General features: G+C 39.6%; 1 protein-coding gene across 3 annotated transcripts in view; it reads left to right on the plus strand.

Annotated features, from left to right (window-relative positions):
* LOC126920359 (neuroligin-4, X-linked) overlaps nt 1-23,867 on the plus strand; it is a 261,080-nt gene that overhangs the window by 142,409 nt on the left and 94,804 nt on the right. For all 3 annotated transcript variants that reach the window (XM_050730589.1, XM_050730590.1, XM_050730591.1), the window contains exons 5-8: nt 14,844-15,197; nt 18,677-18,986; nt 19,587-19,794; nt 21,002-21,256. In XM_050730589.1, coding sequence (XP_050586546.1) covers nt 14,844-15,197; nt 18,677-18,986; nt 19,587-19,794; nt 21,002-21,256 — 1,127 coding nt within the window. The remainder of the gene's footprint in view (nt 1-14,843; nt 15,198-18,676; nt 18,987-19,586; nt 19,795-21,001; nt 21,257-23,867) is intronic.

Below are 23,867 nucleotides of genomic sequence, written 5' to 3' on the forward strand. Positions count from 1 at the left end.
TTGCCAACGCCTGGACGGACTGCTTCGTCTTATTTGCCATTCTGCGCACGAAACTCTCTCTTTCTCTCGCTGTCGCTCTGTCTTGTCGCGTTTTTGCCTGTAACCCGCCTTGACCAAAGGAATTTTTCAGCGTCTGCCCGCTGGAATTGCTCGCTGGGAAGTTTTGGACAAGCGCGTTTAACGAGCTCCGTTGGCTGTTACACGGTTTCAGCGGCCCTTGCGCTTTGTCCAGGCCCGTTTGACCAGTTGCAAGTTATACTACTGAAACGTTGGACGAAGTGTTACTAATGACTTCTGGATGAATGTTTTTCCTCAGCTTAATTTTTACGCGCTTAGTGCGCAATTCTATACGTATAGATAGCTATTCTCTCTTGCAGTATTTACTTATTTATTTACTTATATAATATTCAGAACGCGGGGATACGTTGATGAGCAAATTATTTCCAAATATTTCAAGCCGAAAAAGAATGCATGCCGTAAAAGGGGAGAACATGTCACCCCATCATCGCAATAACATATTTACGGGTCTCGAGGGCGAGGCGTTAGGTGATAAAACCTTCACATATGCCATCTCTTTGCATGTGCATGATCTCGTCTGAAACTCATAAATTGTATATATCTATAGGTATATGCGTCATATTCTCCTCATAAAATGGTACGTTGCACCCGGTGAAGAATCGGGAATCGTCCAAATTCGAACGTTTATGGTATTATTTTATGCGCAAGTGCATTACGCGAACACCATGTGGTCAAAATTTCGTCAAAATTTCTCATGAAATCGCGAGGAGAAATGCGGAGACGTAACGTAATAGGTGGCGTACTTGGCGGGACCGATAATTACTTTTAACTCCATTAACACTGTAACGTCGATGTTACAATAAAGCAAAGCCAAGCTAACGCTATTTCCTATGCTATGTTCCGATGGAGTTTGCGGCGTCGATCGAGAGAGTACATGCCGCCAACCGTGTAATTTCGTGAAACTTATTCCACCTTTTATATCAGAAATAAATGTCTTCGTTCCATCGATTGTCTTTGTCTCGCTAACCATTAATCTATCTATTCCTCTGATTTCTACGAAAAATTAGCTAACATCGGTCCACAGGAGATTATCGTTTCGATCGATTCCTCTTTAGTCTCTGACCGTTAATGCTTCTACATTTCTCTTTTTTCCGGTTGATTTAGGTCCGAAACAAAAGCTTTCGACTTGCATTAAGCCCTGTGACCAGCGGGCTCTGCCGTACTCGCACGTTTTAATTATTCCGCTCGGCCTTTATTCTCAGCCATTATCAATTCTCTGTCGATGAATCACTTCCAACGTTGCTTTCGTCGAATTATTCTTGGACGCGATTCGTTACGATACAGAATGGAACAGCCTTGTCACGCGTACCCATGTACATATATACGTTTCCAACAATATCTGTCAAAACTTTGTACCTCGTAGCTAAAAAAGTAGAATGGATTGTGCCGGACCATCGAGTGATCGTAGATTGAAGTCAAATAATTTGAAACAGATCGTACATGGAAATATTATTTTAAAATACGTCTGCAATTTTAGTTCTCTTTTTCTTCTTACTCTTTCTTATTCTCTTATTTTCTTGGCAAACAGAAACTTATTTGCATGAAAATTTTTGTACACTCGAGACGTATATAAGCATATATGCATTACTCCGTATATTTTTATGCAGTTGACATTCATTACAGTACCGTGTGATTTTAGACGACACTTTTTTAAAAGAAACACACGCACACACATATTAAAAATTGCATATGAGGAAAGCAAGGGAACTTTCTAGAGAAAATGTTATTTAGAAATACTTGACCACTTCGTCAAACGTTTGACGTTCCAATCGAAATTTTTGACCGATACTGTATAACGTCATATTCACAATTGTTTGTTTCAATACGAGCGAGGATTAGTTTAATTAATATTTGCTCGTTATTGGTTCTCGTTGCATCGCTTTTATCCGACGACTTTTCCTGTTGGCGAACGTTTGTACGTTCGTCACCCTCGCTGAATCTCCTCGTAATGAATATTAAAGCTTTGTGCGCGTTTCAGGTTAAATAGCGATTATCTCTTTCAGGTGAGGGTATGAACGAAACGCTTTTAATCTTTCTTCGTGCTCTTCTTTATCTCTTTACATTTCGTGTCTCTTGTCTTTATAGCGAATGAAAGTTCATTCACATTCCAGAATTTTCGCAATAACTTAAAACGTTTTATGAAGCAAATGAATAACGCCTTTGTGAATGGATCATTACGTAACAATTTCTATTTTGCGTGATTTATATATCTACTTCGACGTCAAATATTCATTTGAAAATTATATTCGTTATAAATTGAACATTTTCCTTAACGAAAAGATTATTCAACATCCTGTTAAAAAGAGAAAGAATTATCATAGACTACGAAAACAAAATACCTTTCTACCATCGTAATCTAAACTGTAGCGAACCAATCGAACACTCGATTTGTTGACCAGCAAGCTCTTTGGTGAACCACGTACAACGTCGAAGAAGTAGCAGTTTCGCTTGTCTAGCCTGGCAGAGATATAGTAGCTTCTGTTTGAAGTCACACTCGACAATCTTTCCGCCATAATTCCATTTTATCGCGGAGAAAGGACGAGGCAGGAAGAGAACAGTCGAAGCATCGTCCTGGTTGGCTAACAGGAGACTTCCAGCGAACCTCTGTAAGCAAAGAATTGTCTGAAAGCTCAACAATACTCGATCTTATCGCGTCCCTCTTTCTATCGAAAGAACGGCTACGAGAAGAACACTCTAGCGGTTTTCCTTTGGAGCTGGCGGTTTTCCTTTTTTTCACCACGATTGTCCTCATGCCATCGGACATTGATTTTTTCGCGATTATAAAAAATATACGTAGAGACTCGAGTACTTTGAGTAAAATATTTTTGAGAAACGACGAACGTACTTCTTCCGCGAAGTTTATTGGTAAGTTTCTGCTGTAACAATAAAATTAAATGTGTCGTAAAGTTAGGTATAAGAGAATTGTTTTAGGAAGTTAACAAGGCCGGCTTTTGGCCCCGACGTCGAAGTCTGGCATTGTGTTAATACGAGTATAATCAATTCTGGTCATCTACATCGATCTTGACTAATTAACTTTGGAATAGTCGACTAGGAGCAGTTCGAGAGTCGAGTAAAATTCGGAATCGATTTTGCGAGGTCGATTAGGAATTAATTACCAACCTTGTACTATGTAGGAGCCATTTTCTATTGTACTGTGTATTTTAATGAGCCATACGTACTTGCGCTCCGGAAATTGTTCATAACCCACTTTTTGTTCTTTAATTGAACCTTCAGAACCAAAAGACCGGACCAATTTATCCACCATTCTCTACACGTCACGTTAATGAAATCTGGACATTAAAAAGATTCAAAGACAATTATTCTTATTCTATTCATTAAATAGTCAAAGGGGTGCATATCGTCTAAGGTTGACACGAAGAAGGCATTTGTTTTATGACAGCCTAAAACGATGAAGAACACGAGCAGTATTTTTCCTTCGCGCCCACGTCAGTACGTGACGCTTTTAGTTAAGACCTTGACGAGGTTAAGTCTCCTATAAAACCAGCGGCAAGGTGGTTTTCTAAGCTGGAGACGCAAGTTGTATGCTTTAGCGATCCTTGTTCTCCTTCGCTGTCCCTCGTTGTCGTTTCTTTCCAAATTTCGTTCTCTCTCTGCAGCATTTCTTCCTTAGCACGCAGAAGAAATAACGTGAAAGTGTTTCAAACACACAGGGCGGCTTGAAGCGAGGAAGGCTGGTATTGCCTGGTGATTTATCGAAATTGCTCGCAGTTCCAAAGTGAATTACAGTCGAAGCACGCAGTTTTCGAATAATTCTACCGTGCATTTTCTTGCAATGCTGTGTTCAGAAAAATCGCCTTCAAAACTTTAGTTATTCATCCATATTATTCATGATATATGGGTGGAATGACAAAGCAACAAGAGATTCTGCGTTTATTTAACACTTACTATAGTTATGCTGGTAACTATAGCCACCATCATGCAATGTGGTAATGTAAGCTAGCCAGATTAGATGGAACGTATCTAAACTGTAATTACAAAGTTAATTAAAAGCGACCACACATCTTAACACACCAATCCTCAGCGATCGTAGTTTAAGCTCAAAGATGATGAGAATAACTTAATCTCTACGGCGTTGAAACCATCGAATTGTTAATCTCGTATACAAATATATATTAACAGCGGACACTGCTGGCGTTGCTCTTCTACTATCGAAGACTGAAGAATGATGTCATTCGTCGATTTGTATTAAGATATATATAGACGTAATCTCGTTTGCAAACGCAATTTTCAAGCACGAAACTTTTACCTGGATTAAAAGGAACTCGTACGCGAGGCGTTTGCCAATAAGTGGACTTGAAAGTCATAAAAATAACCAATCGAATGTGCATAGAAAGTGCATAACAGTGGAACAGAGAGAAACGCGACCACTTAGAGCAAAAAAAAATTTAACAAACCGCTGACCGAACGATAAATCGATATCCACACCTTACCCATTTTTTTGTCTACCTTTTGAGTGTTCTCTTGGAGGTGCAGTTTCGCGGTTTCATGGCATTGAAAGTCAACTAATTGATTTATCGTCCACGATGTTACCGTACGATATCTCTGTGTGTATGAGCGGCCGCACTTTCCTGCATCTATAGGGAACGCATCGATGCCTGAACGGTTACCGAGTAATCGAGCATAAAAACGTAACAATCCGATGGAATTGAACTTCTATTGGAATTACGACTGTTGCCTGACACTCCCATGGGTGCGTTCCTTTTAGAAAAAAAAAAGAAAAAAAAAAGAAAAAAGAGAAAAAAGAAGATACAGCAGACAATTTACACCGCGAGAACGAATCTTGCCAGCCCACCATCTGATGCCCAGTTATTGCACCACGGCTTTAATAAAATGTCACGTGGGAAATTCTCGTTGACCATTCGATTTCATATTTTGTTTTCAAGTCCCTTCAAAAGACTTTAATTTAAAAATGCTGTGAAATCCTCCAATCGCAGTATCAAGGAGAAAAAAAAGATCGAACATCCGAACTTTATTTCGTACTTCAGCCTTCGCTTCTTCCGTCTATATCTCGAAAATTAATCACCGACTATTGAAAATTATGCTATAACAATGTCTGACGATATCGAGGTATAGGAAGATCGGGGTCTTGGAGCACAAAAGAATCCTATTACTTGAGCTATCATTATCTTACTTCAGCATGCTCTCGAAGAAAAAGCCTTTCATCTAGTCATTACTTATTGAACACTCTTTTCTCCTACGTACCTGTCAAAACCTTCCAACGATAAGAAAATCGAAGATTCATGCTCATAAAAAGCAGCCCTTCCTGTTCCCATCAAAATTCACGACCACGATTTACAAACATTCGCGAAATTGCTTAATGACAAGGAAAACCGAAGAAACTTGTAATTAGAAGTGGATTATTAGCCAAACTCTGTTTAATCCCAGCGCGTGAACACGCTGAATCACCGATTCTCGTCGCTCGTTGCAACGCGGAACGCTACGAATCAAGAGGAGAACGGCTTAACTCGCTTAAACACAGAGAAACGAAGTTGAGAGGAGGCAGCACGAGCACGCCTCCAGCGGATTCGGGCCGATGGCCGCCTTACGGCTCGCTCTGCGGGACATTTAACAAGCGAAGAGAGGCGCACGTAGCGGTTAGGCGGATTCGGATTTAGCCAGCTGCGGCGTTCCACGCGCATAAGCCCGGCCAAGCCTGAGGTTTGGCACTCGAAACGTGCCTTGGCAATCCGGCCACCCGTGTGCGTTCCTTTCGTTTCATTGTCAGGGCGAAACTTTCCTCGTTCGTGTTTCAACGTTACTGTTCTTGAATTTTTTTCGAAACACTGCTGTTTTAACCCTTTATTATTTTATCGTTTCTTTAAAAGGACCTCGGGTTTCTCTGCGCAATTGCCAAAGTTAAACGAGGTACAATAGAATTTTCTAATGCAAATTCTTACCCACCCTCTAACGACACAAAGGATATTGTAAAAGAAACATTGATGATTCGATAATACTGGTAGTTGACAATATTAACTTCCTTCGAACACTATAGCTCGCATATTTGATATTACACGTGATCGATTAAGAATTTTACATCGTTTTACAACAGATCAACTATTCTTAATTAACGTTCATAATCATCGTACGGAGCCAAAAGTTTTCTTTTTCGAATCAAGACGTTTTGTAGTTTTATTTTTCAAGTTTCCCTTCCCAAGTATTGTTCGCATTCGAATCGTTGAAACGCGATTTAAAAAATTTGGGACATCCGCTGACATCGAAACTACGATGCTGAGTAAAGTTGTTAGTAACGATAGTTCTCCGAAGAAGAAGGCATCAGCCAGTATACAAGTGTTGAACAAAGTTAAACAAAGTATCAAGAAATTCACCGGAAGCGGTGCTTTCAACAGAGTGCAACCAGTGGGATACACGGAGGGCGAAACAATTGACAATTGCCAGAAGGTGTGTTTTCCGAGTTTGCGGAATAAATTTTAGTGAGGGGAGCATTAGAAACAACAGACTAGTTAGATAGATTTGTATGTAACCAGCTGCGACTTCTCACGCGTGTAATATTCGACGCAGATGTAGTTGAGATCGAACACTCTCAGTTTGTCTCAGATATGCAAGTTCTGTTGCATAATATTGTCCAATTTTATATTGTCGACATACATACTGAATCTAAACGTGCAAATTTTCTTCCAAGTTAACAAATATCTGGAGATTCGTAGATGAAAATGAATCAAACGAAAGAACAAGCTCATAGGTTTTTTATCCCTCGGTAATCTTTTAAAACGAATTTCGAACGTCTTGATCGATAAAAAATCCAATTTTTTCGATCGAGTCATTTTTTTCTCCAATTATCCGTAAAACGTATTCGACCAGACGCGAACCTGTAAATATTTAATCGCATTATCAGTATTTCCATATTACTAGAGGCCTGTTATCTAACTATCGTTACTCACACGAGCACGCACTTTAATTGGCATCGTCCCGCGGTACCGATGAACAATTTAATAATCGAAAGCGTTGTAACAGAAAAGCTGTCTGTTACAGATATCGATGCGTGATCACGTGTATCATCGATAGCCATTCGCTGCCTTCAGGCCAAGTCACTAACCGTCCGTTCTCTTTGTGCGATCGTTTTTTGCCAATGCTCCGCTTTCGAAACGAAAATATCTCGTGATTAAAATACCTGTGAAAATATTTTACGCGTAATTGTGATTCAATGGTTAAATTAAAAGCTAAGACCGAATTATTTTTGGACGAAACCGGGTAAAAGCTCGTATAAATAAAAGAGAAGAGAGACACGAGGAGAGGCAAATAGATAGCGGAAATATAACGTGGATTTGTGCATCGGTGTAGCTTCAATTAAATTTCGAACGATTCCAATATCCGCTACGGCTGCTGGGAAGAGGAAAAAGAAAAGAAAGGGGCGCGTGCGAGAGAAAATAAAGAAAGCACGACGAAGCCGAAACAATTTAGCGGGGCAAACGGCCATTGGTTCCTGCCATTAAACGATTTTCGATTACGCACGTACGTACGAATATGGCCCGGTGTTGGTGCATAACGGATGCATGTAATTACGAATCGGGCTTTACGACTTGCTTAACTTAAATTACGCGACCTCGATTAAGTGAGACTCTGCCTGGTCGCGGTCGGCTTGCCAAGTTTCACCCCTTTGGTAAACCACACTGTCGGCCCTGTATCAAAAACTGATCGTTTGTAGTATGTTTTTGTTTCGCGTCCTTTGACATATCTGTTGCAGCTGAAAATGCTTTAACGGGTCTAGTAAAAAGCAAGTGAACCAATGAATAACTGACAAAATAGTTATTTTTATATGTACATTAGCATTCTTATTCATTTGAATAATTCTATCATCGATAATTTTAACATACTCAAATTAAACGGGTCTTTTATCCGTTTCCTGCAACGTAACCTAATCGTTCCATTCATTCGCCAAGTATAGCGGATATCTGTTAGCGAAAGTTAGCCATTTACGATGCGGATCGATTTCGATTATCTTCGAAAGATGCAGGATGCAAATAGCTTCACGAGAGATAGGTACAAGATAGGAGGGTTGGCCGTTTAGTCGTGCAGATACTTGTACAAGATTTCTCTGCAGATGACCCTATGTATAATACGTACATGTTCAGATAGCAAAATATAGTTTATATATTCAGGTTTAATACCCTCCGTAATCAAAATGATAATCTTGGAGCTACTAAGAGTCTCCCACAAATACTTAAGATTTCTATTAACCCGATCAAATGAACCTAATTTTTAATTTGCAACGGAATGGTTTAATTTCGTATTGAAACACGCAAAGCGACTTTGAAACGTCTCGGTAAAATGTTCATCTATTCGTTAATTAATTTAACTTTGCCTGCCTTAACTCAAGCGCTGCACAAAGGTAATTGTAAATTTTGCAAACATCTACTTCACAGAATGTTTAACTAACTCACACACCTTGAAACGCGTCAAAGTGCTCAGACTATTGTTCCCTCTGACTCAATTCTCTATCTACGTACGTCTGTAGCTGGAACAACGATCTCGCTTTAACTCAATCCAACCACGAAGCACCTTCTCCGAGTAAATCGTCATTCCACCAAAAACAGATTAATTTTATCGGTGCTCGCGTTCCTGGTTATGCGCAGGAGCAAGCGTGCGAAACCTGATGCTCGAACAGGGCGTGTAAATACGTGTAACTCCGTGTACATAGTTTCAAGGAGGTTGAACGCGAGGAAGTAAGGGAATTCAAAGGGAAGAGGACAGACAGAGCGAAGCGCATCGATTCGGGCCAGCATCCAATCAAGGATAAAGACACTATGGAGACGGTGTCTCGCCCGATTGCTACTGTATGCAGACATTGTCGTAGTTCCGTGCAAATGAGAAATTAAACAGCCCCTTATGGAAGCTGCTTTTTTACCTCCTTAATGTCTACTTCAAGGAGGTTGACGAAATTCGAGTAAAATTCGTACAAGACCCTTCTGGCAAAAATTTCTTGAATTTTTCGCTATTATATCCTTTTATCGTTTGATAACTTGAGCAAATTACAACGTATCCTAGTTTCGTTTTACCTACTTTCATTTTTCTGCAGTAAAATAAGAGCTTCTATTGTAATATTAATTATAATTAGGTAAAATATCGCATTGTGCGTATAGAACACGAACACCTAGCAATCGATTCAACGATATTGTTCAAATACCAACGAGATATTAGTTCGGTATTAATTAGCTGCGTAGGGATACATCAACGATACAACAATTGAAATGAGACGTAAATCCGAAATCCAGTTAATTAGTATACTGATCAAATCTCTATATTTCTCTAAATATGAGGTAGATATGCGTAACGAAGGACGAGAGAAACTAGAAAGATTAAAATAAATCAACTAACTCGACAGCGAGGCATGAAGCAAAGCGATAAAAAGAAAGTTAGCAAAGTGGAAGAGGCGAAATCCGGTCGGCGAGGCCAACCGTGTACGTGCCAGAGAATAGTTCGCGAAAGTCGCAGCGCGAACACACGCCTAAGTTCGCCTGATCCCCGCGCGAATGCATAGGCATAACGTAAATCCATGTTTACTATGCTAATACCGGCGAACTTGCCGGCTGAAAGGACTCCGTGAAACGTCTCATCAAATATGCAACACTACTTGCCTGCGACCGGGCCAAAGAAGAGCGACTAGAGAACGGAAGATAGAGAACGAAAGAAGAAGAAGAAGCTGGTGCTTTTGATGGAGTCCGTTGGACCGGAAGCATGGCTGGGCGTTCCTGGCCGTCTCGCAAGCTGCCGAGCTACTTCAGTTAGCAAATTTCTTTACGACCAGGAAATATTTCTTTCAAGCTCTGTTCCCCGCGGGCCTCGTTCCTGGCAGTTTATCCATCGAATGAAGAAGAAACCGTTTTGTAACAAGGAAGTCTTGCCTAGCTATGTTTAAAGATTAAAGAGTTTTGCTGAAAAGAAAGTGTCGACACCCGATACAAGGTAATTGATCAAAAATTAAACTCTCCCAAAATATGTAATAGGCTTAAACGATGTTTTTTAATCGCAATTATATTGTAACCGCGTAACCGCGAAAAGGGATAATCTCGCTATTCGTGTTACGTAACAGGGGACTGCATCAAATCTAAATTAAATGCAAATATGTCAGAAAATACCGATGAATTTAAACTAAGATTTTCGTTCTTTCATTTCTTATCCGTGTTACACCGTCTTCGCATTATGCTGCTCCACTAAAATAAGAATTTCTCACTCGTTTCATTTCTCGCTCGGTTGTTCTGTAACGAAGACACGCGTTAGCCTAGAACCAGAAGAAAGAAAGCAACGATGAAAGTTGACCATTCCACAAAGGTTCTAACAAACGTGGAACAAAAGACAGGAGGCAATCCCAACGAAAGAAACCGTCGAAAACGTCGAATGGGAGCGCGTGTGTAAGACGAGTCACTCGAATGGCGCCGTTCAAAGGCAACCGAACGTATTTTGGAGGCCTCGAACGACCTGCCCACACGTTCGTTTGTCCCTGTGTCTACGCGGCCCGTGAAAACCGCTTTTAACTCGTCCCAGTTTTCGGACTTTCGCGGAGGAAGAACGAAATCCAGAGGACGTCCGGCGTCCGGCGTCCGGAATGAAGCGAAACTCGGAATGGCTTTTTGCGGTTCCGTAGGTGGCAAGATGAAAGGCGAGTTATTTGTCTTTTGTCAGTGGACGACAAAGGCCAGTTAGGAAAGCTCGGTTCTGTCTCCCCACACGATCCCGTGGTTCTCTTCTTCCAATGAAACCCTTCGTCTTTTTCTTTTTCCTTCCCTTCGGTCCCTTGTGTAATGGTTATCAATGAGCCAGGTTACCCACAGCAAGATACTGTTCTTTAACTATCTGACCTGACAGAGTAACGGAAAGAGATTAATGGATATAGGCTTAGAGGAGACGAGTAGTCGGATGGGGGACCACATTTCATTCGCATCGAATCAGAAACAATCTAGACAAATTTGTCACTCTCAGAAAATTAATTCAATATCGAAGACATAACAGCGATTTGTAAAGAAATCAACAATTCTCCTTTAGTAATCGAAATCCAGACGAAGGAGTACTTTGAAGTGCATACAAATGTGAAAAAATGTGCAAGTTGCATTAATAAACTGGATGTTTATATGAGACGTGCGTCAACTATTGCGAAGAAACCCGGCTAAACGCCTCTCGGCAACTCTGCTTTTCGGAACGAAGTACTTACTTGATTAAGATCCTGGGATAATTTCAGAAACGGTAGAAATACGGCACGAGAGATGGGAGGAGGCGATCGGCGGGGATGTGGCGAGGAAAAGGAAAAAGTTCTGCAGAAACGAGTTAAGGAGTTTGTACGAGTGCGATGAGAAAGTAATGGAAGGAAAATCTGCCGGAAATGAAACGGGCCGATGCTCCAGAATGTGAACAATGCGGGATAGGATGAAAGTAAACATCGTGGAGAATTGTTTCTCGATGTTGTTCGAGCTTTTTACGCGACTGCGTGTATCTCTGTACATCTCCGGCGCTTCGGTTTTGTGGTCCAACTTTAAGTAGATCTGTCTGTAGATAGTCAGACAGCTGAATTAGAAGTGTCAGATATTTCGTGGTTTTATGATTGAATTTAAGCAAAGCTTTAGTAATGTCGTGAAAAATAGAACAGGGCAAAACTAGTCAATTATAAATACAAAAATGTTAGTTAATTACAAAAATATATCCGCCCAAAAATTATTGCAGAAACCATCAAACACCAAATTGTTCCAAGAAATATTACTTCTCTCTAATTCTTCATTACGTACTTACTTTTCATCGTCAAATTTTATCGACACGCGGTCCTCAAGGGTTAACAGGCTTTAAATCCACCCTTAACGCTTAAAATATTCCTACGAATCTCCGGAATCCCTTCGAAAAGGCGAGTAACCAGATTTGCGCTGGGAAGAGTGAAGGGGTCGCTACTTAAGCGCAGCCAGCAATTTAATTTCACTGGGACAGAGTAGAGGGTGGAACTAGAGAAGGGGTTGGACGCGGGCCACCGCATTATTGCACTGGCCGCAACACAATGCACCCGCGGACCGCTTTTTCGACGCAGCCTGTGCGTGCATCACGGGTATTCGAGGCTAAACCGAGCGTCATCCCCTTTGAGCCAGCTCTCGCGAGAATTGCGACGCGGTTTATTGGCTGACTGCGTGCCATTAAACGGGCGGAATTCGGTAGAGGAAACCGACACGCGACAGCTTTCGAATTAAAAAAACCTCGGACATGATTGTGTGTCAAAAGGGACCAAGGAAAAAGGTAACCAATCGTAAAGGTCCGAGAAAAGAATCGTAGTTACTAAAAATCAACTGAACGCGGCTGGTAGAGGAAGATTGGAAGTTGGAAGGAAGTTTTTCTAATTCATCTGTTTTGTCTCAAAGGGATGAGATCGATAATTATGATTTGTAAAGCGAGGTCCAAACGTTAGCCCTTTCTGATTACAACTCCACGGTTTCTAGATTTTATTACGCAGACTCTTTCTAATTTTCCTTATCGTCGCCGTTCTTTTCCTTCTGTCCTTCATTAAAGCTTTCAAACTCCGGGTTTCGGTAATATATAACAGTACGTCGCTAGAAACAAGTCTTAAGAATAATTAAAACTGAAAGATAACAGAGGGAAAAAGTCGGTTAAAGTTAACGAAATAGTATCTGGAAAAACTTGTTAGAGTGAAGAAACGAAGGGAGCGGATGAGCCAGGTATGATTGGAGAATAGGCTGCAAAAAATTACTGTGATATTCACTTTTCTCTTGCGACGCAATACACGTTTCTATTTATAGAATATCAGATAAATATAGCTACGCGATACTACCGAAGGAAATGTGGAGAGGCAGAAAGGAGTGTAATGTGTTCAATAACTGGTGTTTGTTCATAGCAAATGGAAAATTTGACGGGTGGTGAATTTACATCTTTCGCCTGGGTGACGGAGAGGTATTAAAAATAGGAATGCCAAATGAAAATTGCAACCTTGGTTTCTCATTTCGCCTGGTGGCAATTTATTCAACGCTCGAGTATTCATGTAGCAAAAGCCAATCTTCGTGTCTAGAATACCTTAAATTATACAGCATCAATATTTCAGAAAATTACTCGGGTACTCGCATAAAATAAATTGGCATTAATTATGGAACAGAGCAAAATGGAAATGAAAATACATTAAACTAGCAATCTTTGGGTTAAAATTAAAGCCCTTCACGGTTATTCAAGCGCTCCGAGCGACGAACTGTCCCAGACTTTATATTTTCTGAAGCGTGAGTCGAAGACCGAGACTTGAATCCCTTTTGCCAACCATCCCTGCCTCGTCTCGGCTCTGCAAGCCCCTCTTTAGCCCTGGCTGTAACTTTTCTATAGGACCAGACATACGGTCAACATCGGTCTTTGTTTCGACGAGGGTCGTTCACGTGCTGCTTTCTTTAACGCTTCCTTGCTTGCCCGTTTCTCGTGGACGTTGATATTGTCCCTCGAATAGGGGTCGGTGTTCCGCGATAGGAAATAGGCGAACCACTGGAATTCTTCCTTTTCGATAAAATCGATCAAAGGTAACTCAAGCTTATACAGCATCGAAATATGTACCGTGTTAATTTAAACGGTATTTGGTAGTTCATGCTGTATTGACCAGTTGTTCACCGGTTCTGGTAATTTCATCGTTGGCTAAATAGTCAGTGCATATTGCAGGAAAATGTGATTGCTGATGAACGCAAATATTGAATAGTTACGAGCGAGATTAGAGAAGCTAATCTTATGATTGACTAGCGCTACTGTCATTCTGCTTTGCTGCAATTTACAATAGCCACACAATTAAATCGTACCGTCAACTGTGTTTTGTCTCGAAGAAATCACGATAGAAGCAATTTTCCCTCTTACTGATCTTCGCATCCCAATTACAATTCTCTACAAATATCGAATCAACTACGAATTTCTGCAATATAGAAGAACGATCGAGTGACTCCCGCAGTTCCCTGCGGGTTTGCATCCAATCACGAGACGCGTTCCAGTAAAACATTCCAGCTCTAATCAAAAGTCTGCCGTTTGTGCTAGCCAACGCGTTTTCTCGTTACATTCTGTCGGCCAAGCGCGTTTCACGCGATCCCGCGTACGAATTGACACATGTCGCAGTTCACGGTGTCTAGAGTGCGGCCAGCTGTCATACAGAAGCACGCGACAATAGCAAAGAAGCATTAGCGGGCCATCATATCCGCTGGAACGTTTCGTCACGCCCAGCATTCTCTGTCGCAAGGTTAATTTTCCCAGTGTCGCGTTTCTCTTTTTCTCTCTCTTTCTCTTTCTCTTTCTCTTCTCTTTCTCTTCTCTTCTCTTCTCTGGCGCAACCGTAAATCGCTGACAGACTTCGCTGTGAACAATGCCATCATACTTCTATCCCCTTTCAACCCTCCGATTCTCTCCACTCTTCGTTGCGTCCTTCGTTGCTCGGAGCTGTACCTTCAGCCAGACGAGACGACGATAAGGGAACAAAGACTGCGACGGACCTTGAACGGAACGAGAGTTCAGAGTTGCCTGCAACGTTTTCCTTCGACGATTGTTTGCCAAACATCGACTGACGGCACACTGTTAATATTTTAGTCGCTACGTCGCGTCGATGTCGGTTATCGGATTCGACGCGTGCTATGTTATATTGCACGAATAAAGATGAAAAGGAGAGATTATTCTCGGGTGAAAGAAAATCTCTAAGCTGGCTCAGAGATATCTCTATTTCTCATTTGGATATCTTTTACACATTTTTTTTATAAGGAAGGAAACGATAAAAGATACGTTTCTGTACACAGGCATGGCAGACAATAGTAGAAAGCATCCGGTAGTGCTGTATATCCACGGGGAGAGCTACGACTGGGGCAGCGGAAATCCGTACGATGGCAGTGTACTAGCCAGCTACACGGACCAAGTGATCGTAACGATGAACTACCGGTTGGGCGTGCTTGGTTTTCTCAACGCCAACATGGCGCCTCAGACCAAGGCGAGGGTCGCGAATTATGGGCTGATGGATCAGATCGCGGCGCTTCAGTGGGTCAAAGAGCACATTGCTCTGTTTGGCGGCGATCCCAACAACGTGACGCTGATGGGTCAAGGGACTGGGGCCTCCTGTGTTCATTTTCTCGCCATCAGCCCGACGGTCATTCGTGGTGAGTAATCTTTTTCTCTCTGTCGACGATATGCCCCGTGCTTCTGGCATATAAATCATTCAAACAAACGATTGATTCACAATGTAACGCTTCATAAACCGCCTTTAATATCTCACTAAGTTTTCAACCACAGACGAAACGAATTATACAGAATAAATTCTGAAGAAGTTCTCTCTAAAATTGAAAGATCAATAAAAAATCAGGCTTACCAAGAATACGTTTAATTTCGCCGTTCCTCTCTCCCTTATTCTCAAGTTTGAAGTTTATTCGATCGACTGTGACTTTCGCCAAGTAATCTCAACGAATCTCAACGAACTTGGAAAAGTTCGCGCGTAACACGATAAAAATCCAGTTTCTCAATCTACGTTACTAGAGGCATGAAACCATTTTTACATCTTCCTTACGGTTTTTCTCGGTTCGATTAAATTCTATACACCGTTGTCTCGTTCATAATTTTGCTCGCACGCGCCGATTGTGCCGAAACAATTAACCAGAGCTACGATGTTCTGGTCGAATGTGCGCAAAGAGCAGAGAAAAATCGTTATGCCATAAATAACGAGACGGCGACGGTCGCGAAGCCTCTTCTTCTTCAATGGGGGAATCCAATACTTCTCGGTGATTCCTTCGATCGTGGAACGAACCGCTAACGAGACTCTCGAGAAGAATTCAGAAGGAAACGAGCTTATGTGTGTCGAACTGGTTTCTGATCGACGTTGAAGCTCGGACGTTTCTCAAGATGCAATTCCAAAGATCGATTGCTTCTTCCTCCTCTTGTTCGTAATACTCAACACACCCAAGAGAAAGAAGTAGAAATAAAGTTAATATCATTTATATTACTTAGAAATAATTTTGATAGAAGTTTCCGAGTAGTTAGAATACCAGATATAAGTAACGTGACACGGTTGTCTGATCCGCGACAGACTTATACTACTTAAATCTTTCAATAACCGTTTCTATCGAAATGCAGGTAAACAAATTTGGTTCTCCGCTATATCGTAAGGAGTTTTATATCCTAAACCTCCAAATATAATCTCTTATAAAAATCGAATAACAGATATGAGATATATGAATAACTTTTCGTATTCGTAACTGTAAAATCTTATAAAATTACATATTAAGAGAATAGAATATGACAGAGCATACGAATCTTTGATGGCTCAATGTTATGTTTCGATGGTTCGAGTGTTAGTTGGCACCGAGTTATCCAGGGCTTACAATCTTATCGGGTCGCTCGTCTGTTTTTTTTCACGTGAATAAAATTTTATCCTTAATACCTCACATATCTCCGATAAATTCTCCCCTTATCTTTGCCAACCACCTGTATCATTCGCGAAGAGGAGAGTGTCGAAGATAAGATAATTTTCATCAGAGAAACTGAAGCACTCTCCACGCTAAAACAGGGTAGAAAAAGAAGAAAAAACGGTAAATTACAAAAACGAATAAACCGGAAAGCAATGTGCAAAAATTCTAAAAAATCTTTTGCGATTGTTAATTTGCAAGAGAGTGTAAAAACGCTGGAATATAAATGATACAGCTATCAATATCATTTGTTTCTCCTTTTATCTTCATTCTAGTAGTTTTCACGTGGTTCCATTAACTGTTAACGGTCCTTCCTCGACCAACGATGAAACGGGAAATGGTTACACGGGATAAAGCGTAATAGGCTGAAAAGTAGAAAACGATGGAAGGAGAAATTCTCGCGATATTATGCGCGTGAAATATCGTTCTTCTTCCCCAGTGGTCACGGGTATTCTCACGTGCTATTGGAAAATACTTCCTGCTTTTATGAGGCCGCGGAACGTCCACGATCTGGCTCTGTGTTTCTTTGGGTTCGTTTTTCCATCTCGTCTTTTTTCCAACGAACGTTCCAGCCTGTCAGACTGGAATTTCTCGCTTAGCCTTGCCGATTCCCGACCGATATTGCTCCGACGGTTACGTCGATGGGGCTTGCCGAATACAGGCCGCTGGAAATTGCTGGTATAAATCTGTCTTGATAAATTGTCGGCCACGAAGATGGCCAGCAGAAGGCGTATAATTGAGGCAATGGCTTTAGAAGTTAACGAAACAGCTTTGCTCTTGCGATTGGATCATTGTAGATGGGTAGAAGCTTTGTAATCTTACATTCTTCTGAAGTCCTACATTGGTTGTCTAGTCGTGTCGTTTGCTATCGTTTAGATCGAAATCGGAGCGATAAAGGCATTCTATTCTCGACTGAAATGTTTTAAACACAGAGCATCTATTTATCCATTTCGTTTAGTGTTCCACAAATTACAAGAATTGTGTTATCACCTGTAATGCGATAAAATATATTATACATAAACGATTCTTTTACCAATGGTGTATTCTCTTCGGAAATTTCCGGAGCCTTTTGCATTTGAAACCGAGACGAGAACGGAATGGTAGCTCAATTATCCTTGCTACGTGACAGTCGTCGATAAGTACAACCAGCGCAACGCGCTTGTTATTCGTACGATATCGTTCTTTCTGATGTAATTTCCATCTTTGTTCCAGACTGTAACAAGTTTCCTCCTTAACGCCGATCTTCGTGGCGCGTCTACAAAAAAGGCTCGTTGTAATTTATAGTTCAGTGCCTTACATCGGCACACTACATCCTTACAATATAATAACAATTTTGTCATTATCTAAGTTTCTTTATCTCGATATCGTTCTTTTCTAAATTAATTTTCCATGTATTATTTGTGTAATAATGTTCGGGGAAATTAACGAATTTCAGTAAATCAACGCAACATTTATCGCGAAGTTTTTCTAAACGTTATTATTTCCTAAAGGGATTAATTTAAAGCCACAGGTATTAACCTAAAATTTGAAAGGTTCGATAAATTAAAGTTGTCTCTTCGAATAGACACTTTGAAAACGTTTCCTAGATATCCCAGGCTATAAAGAAAGATCAAAGCATCTCACGGCTATTTCTTGTTACAACTTGATTTCTTTTCGCCTGGAAAAGTAGACTTTCAAAGGGTAGACGGCAAGAGAAATGTTGCCCCGTTGTTTTTCATGGTAGAAGAAAAAGCAGAAACGAGCTTCTCTTCGAAAATGTTCTCTTTTTCTAGAATTTTCTTTCTCGTAGCCGTGGTTAGAATGTGCTCGTTTAATATATATACGATCGTCTGGGGAAAGCGCCATTCCTTCGATTATTTTCAATATTTCTCTCACAGAGATGCTAAAAACAGGAGACGCAAAGAAAAGATATGCTCCTCTTACAAATGGAACTAAAAGAAATTTTTCTCTATAAAAAGACTTCCATAGAATTTATCGAGACATCAAAGATTGTCATTGAATAATAATTACTTTAAAAGATATTAAAGAGTTGAATAAGCGTTAAAAAATAATAGTAATACATCTTTTTTATCTTATCAAAAACTTGTATTCAAAGATTGCACGAATGATTTTTGTATTATATAATAGTTTCTTATATACTGCAGCATCATTAAACGAACATACTAAATTTCTGTATATAGGTTTATTCAAGAGAGCTATCCTCTTATCAGGCAGCGCTCTGTCGTCGTGGGCAGTTGTCGACGATCCTGTTTCTTACGCTTTGAGACTTGCCAGAGCAGTTAATTGCTCGATCCCCGAGGATCTGCTCAAAGACAACGAACTAATTGTTGACTGTCTCCGAGACCGAAGCCTGGAAGAGCTGATGCTGGTTGATATTCAACCACCGACATTTTTGAGTGCATTCGGACCCAGCGTGGACGGTGTAGTCATCAAGGCAGACTTTCAAAAAGATTTGCTGTCCTACATGGGTCCGGAGTTCCAAGGATTCGGGTAGGAATCAATTATTCTCTTTTGAATGCAAAAAATAAGATATTTACAAAGATTGTACATTATTATAAAATTACAATATTTTTCCCTGCTTTACCAATATTCTCGAAATTTTTTAATGGATATTAATTAATAATGAACATCTTACCATTTTTTACTTGACCGACTTCTGGAAGAACTTGTACCGGAGTACCGATAATATATTTCAATTATGAGAGGGACGAACGTCTTCGTTTTTCATCTCAGAATTTTATCAACGTCCCCCTTCATTAAATGTAAAGCAGATGTGAAACCAGCTAAGTTCACCGTAGACATTATAGTACGATTCATTAACGCGATTGTAAATGACCCAGGCTAGTACTACAAAGTCCATTAGCATATTCGATGTCTAACAGTTGGAACAGTGTTGCAAGGTGTTCGGTGCAACTTTTTTCCTTTTTACGAACGTTAGACATAACGATGAACGGAAAACTTTACGTCGGATCGTAATGTTCTTAAAAATGACGTCGCTAAAACACATAAATGTTAACACATGTAATTAAATACAACGAAGGAAAAGATAAAAGAGGCACGCACAAGGTACATAAATTCATTTTGTTGCAGGCCACTGCCGAAGAAAGCTGAACACGGTGCTCCGATCACGAGTAATAACAAATACGATTTGTTATTTGGCGTAACTACCAGCGAAGCACTATGGAAATTCGCGGAAAAGGATGTACAACTAGGGTTCGAGGGTGAGCGGAGAGACAGGATCATTAGGACATACGTGAGGAACGCGTACGTGTATCATCTCACGGAAATATTTTACACGGTACGTGGATTTTAATAATTAAACCGGCTGTGATAAATCAATTCAAGATTACGCGGTAGAAGAATAAATTCGTTTCTCTTGATTGAATTTTAAAATCGCTTTTAAAAATTAAGAAATCTGACTTGCATTTCTCTCTTATTTCCCACAATTATAATGGTTCATTAGAAATTCGTACTCGCCTAAATTACTTAAAGGTATTTTTTCTTCTAATCGCATGGTAATCGACTTATTCATTAATCGTTCTATTATTATAATTACACTTCAAATTCAGTGATAAAAAAGTAAGGATAAGAAGACCTATAGACAAGGTCGTAACAATTTTGCATACGCGATTAAGCGTTTAACGGTTCGTGATCGTTCATTTTTCATATATTCCGATAAGCCAACGATTCCGAAGATTATTTCACGGCCATTTCGCGTGTATTTTCATAGCGCTCACTGGGAATAATTCGTTGCACATTCGTGACGAAACTACCATCCAGCCCTGTCCAAAACGTATATCGCCTATACTTGTCTGATTATTCATAATTATAAATTGTTATCCACTTACGGGTGGCGTGCTAACTGTGCAACCAAATTCGGTGTCGAGTGATGTGAGGGCTCGAGACAAATTTTAGCGTGGAAAATTCCAGCACGTCGCTATATTTATGGTTTTGTGAAAATATTGATGGTAAACATCTCTGTTGAAAAATTTGACCTCTTTTTTAGTCTATTCCACATTTCAAGCTAAATTTTTGTAAATTCAATCGTCGAACGAATCAACACGTTGAAAATTATACGATGCAAAATATGGTTCCAATATGGAAAAATAATACATGTTGAAGGGAAATGTTTCTGTTGCCATAGAAACGTTTCTAAACTGGTCCATCTGAATTTGTGATATTTGTGAAAATAACAAAAAGGATCGAGTTTCCTCGGAAAAACATCGCGTTGCACTGCTGTAACAAAAAAAGAAACGAATACTATCCAGCAACAAATATAGAATGCGTTTCGCAAAGGCTTTCGAATACGATACTCCATTTTTTTACCATTCATAAAAGTCGTTGGTAATTTTTGTATATTATAAACGAAATGCAAGGAGAGGACTTCCCAATTGTGTTTAGCTTTTACAGAGAAGATATCTTTTTGACTGCGATTATGATTTGAAATCAACGGCGTTCTAATTTTACATTCTTTTTCATATTATTACTTTTGGTTGATGAATCAGGTGGTGAATGAATACACCGATTGGGAACGTACGGTGCAGCATCCAGTGAATACGAAGGACGCCTGTGTCCAAGCACTAAGCGACGCTCAATTCGTGGCGCCATTAGTGCAAACTGGCGACCTATTTACTCTAAGACATACGAAGAAACCGAATAATCCTCATATCGCACCGATTCCGGAAAGCGAGAAGGAACCGTTGCCCAAAACGTACTTTTACGTATTCGATTATCAGATGAAGGATGGAGACTATCCTCAGGTAAGTGGTTAATATTTTATGCTGTCGAAAACTTTCAACAAGCTGTGCTAAAATGCACAGGGGATTAAAGAAAACGCGTATAAGTATAAGAGGCAAACAGGTATAAACTTATACAGATATTAATTGTTTATACGCCTTTTTCTCGATCGGCAAATGCCATATGAAAATATGGAATCAAACAGACTGAAAAATTCACTCGCTAAATTGAAACGAAACTAAATAGCAAAGAGCTTATTGTCTTTTGCTATTGAAATCTCATTTAATTCACCTTTGTTAGAGAATACTTTTTGTTTCGTGTTATCCGCGAATTATCGATAACGGCTCGATAAACCATTCATATTCGCATACGCATATACGATCATAAACTATTTAACATGGTATTATAAAGCGCACAACTTTAGGAGATAATTAGATTCGAAACGCATCTGCGCTCGCGCACTTCCTTTCCATATCGTGGATAAATTAAACCCGCGTAACACCATTAATAACTCGATTGCTACGACCGAACTATACGCGCTGTTCATATCTTGCGATTTACCTGGTGCTCGATAAATTTTCAACTGATAAAATTATGGTCGAAATATTTTCTCGCGAAATTAAAATTAAATTAAAATTTAATTAAAATGTCGTAAAAAAAAAAGTATTAAAATATCCGTACATAAGTTGAAGAGATAAATAGGTTTGGCATTGTATATTCACTTTGCATTTCGTAGCTCGAGATGAAACTACAAGGCGCCATTGCGATCATCATGCTGTTGTGTAACTTACGTCGCTTCAAAATTTAATATGCCACGCCTCAGCGTTGCTTCGCGAAAGAATCTGGCAAATTATCTAGCAAGCTCATTCGTTTCATTCCTCAGAATATGAAAAAAGTTCTCGTTCTATCGTAGTAGTCGCAGACATAAGACAAAGCATAGAGATGGCGACGATGAACGATGAAACGATTTCACATGCTATGTTTCACAGCTATATGCTTGTGGTGGTGAAATTTCGCTGCTTGAAATGACAGTTGCGAAAATTAAGCTTTTGTTTGTTGTTTGTGGTTGCTAGATTTTCGACAGCTTATATCGAGTACTAAAGAACGTATGAACGAAGCTTCAGTCTAACGTACCCTCGTAATTAATTTGCGATATTAAGGACATATAATTAAATCAATGTGCAACCATTGTAAACTCGAGTACAATTTATAAGCGAACCATTTTTAATTAACAATGTGTTCAACGGAATTAATTTCCATTTGTTTGTCGCACGCCCGACGTTTCTCTCAATTGTTGAAAAAACTGGAATTATGATAGAGCACAAGCAGTCACTGCAGTGATAATGATTTAATTTATATTTTGTTAAATTGTCTCTTGTGTCATTTGCTTTTCACGCGAAGGGAAGTGTAATGTCTACATTATCTATAATTAATAATTTAAACAAACAATAAATATTAATTTTATAAGAATTCCTGGCCATTCCTTTTATCTATATGAATGAAAATCAATGATTCCATCTTATGTTACGTACATCTCTAAAATGTTTATTTCGTTAACGTTCCTTAGCACGATCTAATGGCGTTTAACGTGCTCCAGCAGCTCGAAGAGCCACGAGATACGCGTTCTTTGTTTAATAAATTAATTTTCGTCTAATGAAATTTAATTAATTCCGACTTAAATTAATAAATTCGTTGACAAAATTGCTCGTTTCTTCTTAATAAACTTCTTTTCACGAGCATCTAATTACCACTGAAAATAATTATGAATTACAATACGATGTCAGTTAATATCAGTGAAAACATTTTATTCAGCCATTCGATTTTCAATTTTCTCTTTTCCTTTTCGTTCGTTTTATCTTACGCAACAGTAATTAAGTCAGATAATATTATTTTATCTCTCTAGAAATTGTACCTCAAATTACTTTTAATCATAAAAGCGAGAACTGAAAAAGGAACTCACATTCGTTCAAGCTACACGTATGAAAGAAGGATTGGGAAAGTAAATACTGTACCAACGTTTTTCCTCTTGTATCGGCAAGTGGCAGATTGAAGTGCTGACCAAAATGTTGCCATTATACGATCTTTTTTTTGTATCTCCTCCAATCATTGATTTATGAGATGAAAATATCACGATATAATATGACGTTTCTAAATTCGAGCTATAGGTAAAATGATAAAAAAGATACTACGAATCATAGGCAGATAGCGTGGCTTGTTCTCCAACAAATTATTTTTCTGTTTCTTCCATTCTTTCTCTACTGAATTTTATATCCATGGACAAGTAGACGGAGGTGCATAACGGACGATGCCGGCGAATGCGTTTATTAAAGTGAAACTTAATTTAGCCGACTGTAACGCAAAAGATATCTGACATCCGGTAAATCATTCGCTACGAGTGACTGTTGCAATTTCCGATTTAACGTCGACTCCTATTCTGGATGACCGTGTCAGTGTTTCACAGAAGTAAGATATCGACGTTTGAACGATCTTGAATAGAAAATATTGCCAGATCAATAATGCGGTACCGTAGAATCCGAACTGGATCGACTTTGAACCCATTGTCGCATATGTTCATATGAGTTGAGATTTTCGTTACTTTCCCTTTTCTTTCTTTTTTTTTTTTTTTGCAATTAT

Source organism: Bombus affinis, chromosome 9 (genome assembly GCF_024516045.1).
Source record: "Bombus affinis isolate iyBomAffi1 chromosome 9, iyBomAffi1.2, whole genome shotgun sequence".
Taxonomy (NCBI): Eukaryota; Metazoa; Arthropoda; class Insecta; order Hymenoptera; family Apidae; genus Bombus; species Bombus affinis.